The sequence below is a fragment of the Charadrius vociferus genome, unplaced genomic scaffold, assembly GCF_000708025.1.
Source record: "Charadrius vociferus isolate BGI_N301 unplaced genomic scaffold, ASM70802v2 scaffold484, whole genome shotgun sequence".
Taxonomy (NCBI): Eukaryota; Metazoa; Chordata; class Aves; order Charadriiformes; family Charadriidae; genus Charadrius; species Charadrius vociferus.
Genome location: NW_009648074.1, coordinates 198,914 through 205,490, shown reverse-complemented (window position 1 = coordinate 205,490; position 6,577 = coordinate 198,914). Strand labels below are relative to the sequence as shown.

Here is a 6,577-nt window from a genome sequence, read left to right as displayed (position 1 = left end):
AAGGAGACGGGTGAGGGGCCTGCCCAGGCGCTGCGGGGCAGGGGGGGCTGCAGCCCTGGGAACTCCTGACCCCTGGTAATCCCTAACCTGCAGCTCTCCCTCGACAGGCTTTCGCTCCCGCTCCTCCTTCAAGCTTCTCCAGCTCAATAGAAAGTTCCAGTTCCTGCAGAAGGCCCGGGCACTGCTGGACCTGTGTGCGGCCCCTGGCGGGTGGTGAGTGGTGTCAGAGACCCAAGTCACAGCGCAGTGCTACTAGCTGCTCTGGAACCTCATTGCGAAGTGGCTTTTATGTTGCCTGTTGCAGTGGCTCATCTCAGCCTCTGTCCTTCGTGCCAAAGCTGATCTCAAACCCCCGGCTGCACAGTTCAAGGCTGGTGCCTCTGCTGGGATCCTGCTGTAGCTTTGTTCCTCTCTGTTCTTTCCAGGTTACAGGTGGCTTCCAAATTCATGCCGGTTTCCAGCTTGATCATTGGTGAGTGATGGGACCCAGGGGTAGGGATCTCCACTGCAGTCCTTGGATGTGGTCAAAGAAAGGGGGTGCTGGAGTGAGGATCCTGGTGGGAGGAGTGGGCAGGTGGGGAAGCCACCTGGGATGGGCAGCTGGCTGGTTTTGAGGGGTTGTAGCGTTTATATCTCCTTATTGTGCCAGGAGTGGACTTGGTCCCCATCAAACCCATTCCCAACGTGGTGACGTTGCAGGAGGACATCACCACTGAGAAGTGCCGCCAGGTATGAACCTGTCTCCCCTGCTCTGAGCATCACACGCCAGTCTGGTAGGACCGTGGCGGGGGGGGCTGAGCTAAGCTGATGGGTGTGGGGGTGCCGCCTGTTGGTTCTTGTGGTGGGGTTAGTAGGACTAACGGCTGCCTCTATTTCTCAGGCCCTGCGCAAGGAGCTGCAGACGTGGAAGGTGGATGTGGTGCTGAATGATGGAGCACCCAACGTGGGAGCCAGCTGGGTGCATGATGCCTACTCCCAAGGTGGGGCCCGCCCGGGGCTGGACCTGGCATGGTCTGGGGGGGTATGAGGGCAGGCGCATGTCATGCCCCAGCAGGTGTAGGGTGGCAGTGGTGTGCACTGTGGGACGGGGAGCTGGGTGGTGGGGACATTGACAACTGCTGACTGCTTTTCTCCCCTCCTCCAGCCAACCTGACCCTCATGGCCCTGAAACTGGCCTGCGAATTCCTCTGCAAAGGCGGCTGGTTCATCACCAAGGTTTTTCGTTCTCGGGACTACCAGCCGCTTCTCTGGATCTTCCAGCAGTTCTTCCAGAAGGTGCAGGCCACCAAGCCCCAAGCTTCCCGCAACGAGTCTGCTGAGATCTTTGTGGTGTGCCAGGGTGAGTGGCCGCGGGGACCTGTGGCTGCTGGGATGGGGCTGGAAACAACCTGCTCATAGCTCTGATTCCTCCATCCCAGGTTATCAGGCTCCAGACAAAATCGACAGCAAGTTCTTTGACCCAAAATACGCTTTCAAGGAGGTGGAGGTTCAGACTAAGTCTGTTAGCGAGCTGGTCAGCAAAAAGAAGCCAAAGGTATGAGCTTGCTTCGCCAGGCAGCAAGGCCAAATACACCCTAAAGGGGCTGGGGACTGGGGGCAAAGACATTGTAATAAGCAAAGTTCCTCAGGAAAATGAGAGATATGGGGCTGCAAAGTGGTGGGAGAGCCAGTTTTGGGGAGGTTTACAGCCTTAGAAGGCAGTACAGCAATGGGGAAATGGTGATACAAGTTGTGAGGCTGGAGGGGGGGGGTATCAGTGAAACCCTCTCTGCAATGGTTGGCAACTAGGTTTGTGTCTCCGTGAGATGTCTTTAGGGCACGGAACAGTAAAGGCTGTGTCAAGTGGCCTCAGCTGGGCATGGAGCTAATACAAACCTCTATCACTGTCACCTTTCCGAGTCTGAGGTGGGACTGGGAGACACTGTGGAGCTGGCAGCTTGGGGCTGGTAACTTGCCCTCATCCCTAAGTTGTGTGGGCGTGTTTAGGTGGATGTGGCAGCAGGACACAAGTTACGTGATGTCCTTCATCCCTTAGGGCTGGTTGAAGCTGCTCTTGTGCCCTGCTACAGTTCATGCAGCTCCTTCTTCCTGTAGGCAGAAGGGTATGCAGATGGCGACACAACTCTCTACCATCGCTTCACCCTGATGGACTTCCTCAAGGCTGCCAACCCCGTGGACTTCCTCTCCAAGGCCAACGAGGTGAGTGCCTGAAGTGAGGGGGATCTTGGTGGCCCTTGAGATGTCCCCAGGAGCACAGAGCAATGAAAAGAGGGAGCCAGGTGGGCCAGCAATGGCCCCATTCCTGTTCTTGCGGAGGGGAAGCAGGGCAGGAACTTGCCTGGAGTTTAGCCAGTCATTCCCTTTTATTTTATAAGTTGATATTCTTACCAAAGAAAGGGACTTAGCATAGATGCTTAATTAATTTATCTCTCCTCTATCCAGATTACACTGGGGGACGGTGAGCTGGAGAACCACAGTTCCACTACGGAAGAGCTGCGTCAGTGCTGCAAGGACATCCGTGTGCTGGGACGCAAAGAGCTCAGGTACTGGGTGGGACTGGTACAGGGTGTTATGCTGAGCCCAGTGGGTGTCTCTAACAGTCTGCCTTCCCGCACAGAGCTCTGCTGAACTGGAGGACGAAGTTGCGGCGTTTCTTGGCCAAAAAGCTGAAAGAGCAGGCAAAGGAGCTGGATATCAAGTAGGAGAAACAGGGCTGCCCTAGAGCACCAATGTGGTGGGATGGGTCTGCCACTGGGAGAGGTGGTCTGAGCTCCTTCCTTTTGGTAGCCTGAGCTCCGGTGAAGAGGAGGAAGGCAAAGAGGAGGAGAAGAAGGAGAAAAAGACGTTGCCAAGCGCTGCACCTGATGAGGTGGTGAAAGAGGAAGAGGAGGTAGAGCTGGCGTTGGCGGAGATGAAGGCCAAGGAGCTAGCAGAGTTAAAGAGGTAAAGAGATCTCACATGAGGAGAGATGGGGGAGCACTGGGCCAGCAGAGCACAGGGGGACTCCAGCCGTGGGGACAGAGAGTGACTGTGTCAGTGGGGTCCTTGGGGTTGTCTGTTCCTCAAAGCAGGTGAAGTGGCTGTTCCAAGCCCCCTTTGTGCCAGAGTTGGTGACCCCTCACAGGGCAATGACAGTGCTGCTGAGGGAGATCTGGCACCGATGTGGCACTGGATGAGCCACTGGGATGTGTGTGTGTGGGGAGGGAGGCAGTGTGGCCTCATTCCTTTGCGTCCTTCTCCAGAAAGAAGAAGAAGATCCTGAAGGAACAGCGGAAGCAGCGTGAGCGTGTGGAGCTGAAGATGGACCTCCCTGGTGTCTCCATCGCTGATGATGGTGACACCAGCATGTTCTCCCTCCGGACTATCCAGAGGACCCCGGTTTGTGGGGCAGGGGGAGGCCAGGCTCCCAGAGCCGTCAGGATCACAACAGTGGTGGGCCCATGGCTGATGGGCTGTAGCTTATGACTCATCTCACTTGTGTTACAGCTGCTGAACGAGGTGACCCGGGGGGACATGGCATCGGCAGATGCCCTCCTGGAGATAGGACCTGGGGACGATGACATTTATGTCTCGGATAAAGAGGAAGAGGATGATGTGTCCCTGGCCAGCGATCTGGACCCAGAAGAACTGCTTGAGATAGAGGCCCGTCAGCGCCGGCTGGAGCGGGAAAGACGAGAGCAGGGTGCCAAGAGGTGAGAGCCAGGAGAGGCCTCCCTGGGGTGGGGGTTTCCTTTGGAGCAGCTCCAGTGTCCTGCAATGGGCACACCCCGTCCTGGCTGGGGGACACTGATCCTGCTGCTGTTTGTCACAGGGTGAAGTTTAAGCAGAAGGAAGAGGAGGAAGAAAGGGAGGAAGAGGAGAATCCCCTACTGGTGCCCCTGGAGGAGAAGTCAGTGCTGGAGGAACGGCAGACCAGCCTGTGGTTTGGGAAGGTGAGTCCCACTGAGCCAGAAATGCCAGGGCAGCCTGTGCCCGGGTCTGCCCCGTGTCCCCTGACCTGCTGCTCCCCGTCCCCAGGATGCCTTTGCTGGCATCGAGGACGATGCGGATGAGGACCTGGAGCTGGGGCAGTCGCAGATGTTGGCTGAGAGACAGCGCGAGTCTCAGAAAGGTTAGTGGGGGGTTGCGTTGCTGGGGGGGCACAGAGGGACAGCCCCATGCCCAGTCTGGGGTAGTGGATCAAACCATAATGGGGGTGCTGCTCTGAGCGGGACCGGAGATCTCCAGAGGTTGCTTCCAGCCTGTGTCATTACACATTTAATGAGCTGGTATTAGCGTAGTGCTAATGAGCTGGCTCTCTAGAGGAATCATCTGCAGTGGGGTCTGCCTTGACGCTTTCTCACCCAGTGGTTCCTGTTCCCCAGACAAAGCAACAAGGAAAGGGCAGAAGAAGGGACCCCCGGAGGAAGCTCCAGCTGAGTCCCCACCTGCTGCAGACGCAGGACCCGATGCTGGTAAAGCGCAGGATGAGCAGAGCAGCGATGATGACAGCAGCAGCGATGAGGAGGGGTGAGGCGATCTGGATGTCTTCCCGCAGCTCCACAGTCCTGGAGAGCAGGCAGGTGAGGACCTCAGCCCTGACCACTCTTCTCTCCGCAGGCCGCTGACACCAGTGGGGAGGAAGCGGGGCCGTGTCGAGCCGTGTGGCTTCGAGGTGGTGCCCATTGAGAACCCAGGTGAGTTGGGGGGTGATGTCTGCACCGATGTGTGCCCCGTGATACCATGTGAGTCCCTCTTTAGGGACAGGAGGCAGGGCCAGATCGTGCAAGTCTGGGCTGTCAGGGCTGCTTCCTGCTCCCTGGGTCTCGGGCTGCTTGCAGATAAGCCAAGCTTTAATCTGTCTGTATGCTGCAGTGAAAAAAGCCCGTGTCCTGGATGCAGAGGGCCTGGCACTCGGCTCCGTCATTGCCACCTCCAAAAAGGCCAGGCGGGACCTGATTGATGACTCCTTCAACAGGTACTTGCAGTTGTGGTTGCTGGAAGGGGAGCAGCGTTCGGTCTCCCAACAGGAGACAGGCCATGGGGGTGGCACGTGTATTGGTGTGGGGACCCCATGTCCAGCTCACAACTCACCCGCATCCCCGTCCCCAGGTATTCCTTCAACGAGGATGAGGGAGAGCTGCCGGAGTGGTTCACAGAGGAGGAGAAGCAGCACCGGCGCAAGCAGATACCTGTGGACAAGCAGACGGTTGAGGCGTATCGGCAACGCTGGCGTGAAATCAACGCCCGCCCCATCAAGAAGGTCGCAGAGGCCAAGGCCCGCAAGAAGCGGCGGGTGAGTGGGGCTGTGGTCCTGCACCGGTGCTCTGTTCCCCCTCCCAGGTGCTCCATCTCTCCTCCCATCCCCCTTGTCCCTCACCCTCGCTGTCCCCGCAGATGCTGAAGAAGATGGAGCAGATGAAGAAGAAAGCAGAGGCCGTGGTGAGCACGGTGGATATCTCGGAGAGGGAGAAGGTGGCCCAGCTGCGGCGGTGAGTGGCGAAGCTGAGATCCAGATGCTTCGTGTCATGCTGGGCTGTTTTGCGATGCTTTGTCCCTCCAGCCACAGCTTGGGGACAGCTCCTGGGCATAACCCGGCAGGGCTGGCGACGGCTGGGCTGGATGCGGGTGTAGGCTGAGGGGTGGCAGAGCAAGCAGGGGAGCCCCATCTTGGGGCACAGAGGCCCAGAGGAGGGGTGGGATCCAGTATTGGCCTTTGGATACGTCCCAAAGCCAAACTGCTGGAGCTGGGCCACGACGCTGGGGTCTCGGTCTCACCTTTTGCCGTTCTCCTGCAGCATCTACAAGAAGGCTGGGCTGGCCAAGGAGAAGCGGCAGGTCACCTACTTGGTGGCTAAGAAAGGTGTAGGACCCCGGGTGCGCCGTCCTCCCGGCGTCAAGGGCCAGTTCAAGGTTGTGGACAGCCGCCTGAAGAAGGATGTGAGGGCTCAGAAGCGCAAAGAACAGAAGAAAAAACGCCATAAGTGATGTGGCACCGCCTCCATCCTCGGCGAGGGACTTGGTTTGGGGCACGGGGCAGGGCTGGCCCCTGTCCTCCCACCGTGGCCTCGGGAGCAGCCGGCTCATCCTGCCTCTCACCTCCATCATGGGGACAGGGCTGTGACAGCCACACGTTCCTGTTAGCCAGTGCCTTGATGTGACGTTGCCTCCTGTCCTCTGGTGGGGCAGAGAGGGTTTATTTGGCCTCAGCGTTTAGCATCAACCCCCCTTCCCATGCTCGCGACGAGGCCGCACCTCCAGGTCTCACCGTTGCCGGCTCTGCTGGGAGACTCTTGCGCTGTGGAGATGGCACGAGCATCCACACCAGCCCTCGCTGTCCCCAGAGAGGCAGTGGCTCAGCAGGATGGCTCCCTGGACTGTGTTTGTCACCGAGGTCACAGGATGGTGGGTGCTGAACTCTGGAATAGGCGGGTGGCAGTGGCTGCACAGAGCGGCTCCTCACTTACAGCAGCATTAATCCCTGGTCTGAGGCTGCAGCAGGATGGGTCCTGCGTCTTGACGAGGTGAGGGGCCCGTGCTGTGAGCGGCCAGGTCCCTTCGTGCGCTGGAGAGAGGAGGGTGAAGTCTGCCAACGCCT

General features: G+C 58.5%; 1 protein-coding gene across 1 annotated transcript; it reads left to right on the top strand.

The window, feature by feature from the left end:
- Positions 1-109: 109 nt before the first annotated feature.
- FTSJ3 (FtsJ homolog 3 (E. coli)) lies at positions 110-6,126 on the top strand. Its single transcript, XM_009883818.1, has 20 exons — positions 110-213; positions 426-472; positions 650-729; positions 881-980; positions 1,145-1,339; positions 1,419-1,534; positions 2,095-2,199; positions 2,443-2,543; positions 2,618-2,698; positions 2,788-2,943; positions 3,243-3,378; positions 3,487-3,692; positions 3,812-3,932; positions 4,018-4,111; positions 4,365-4,509; positions 4,600-4,676; positions 4,855-4,957; positions 5,092-5,275; positions 5,377-5,471; positions 5,778-6,126. The coding sequence occupies exons 2-20, from the start codon at positions 448-450 to the stop codon at positions 5,965-5,967; spliced, it is 2,310 nt and encodes a 769-aa protein (XP_009882120.1). The 5' UTR covers positions 110-213; positions 426-447; the 3' UTR covers positions 5,968-6,126.
- Positions 6,127-6,577: the final 451 nt, after the last annotated feature.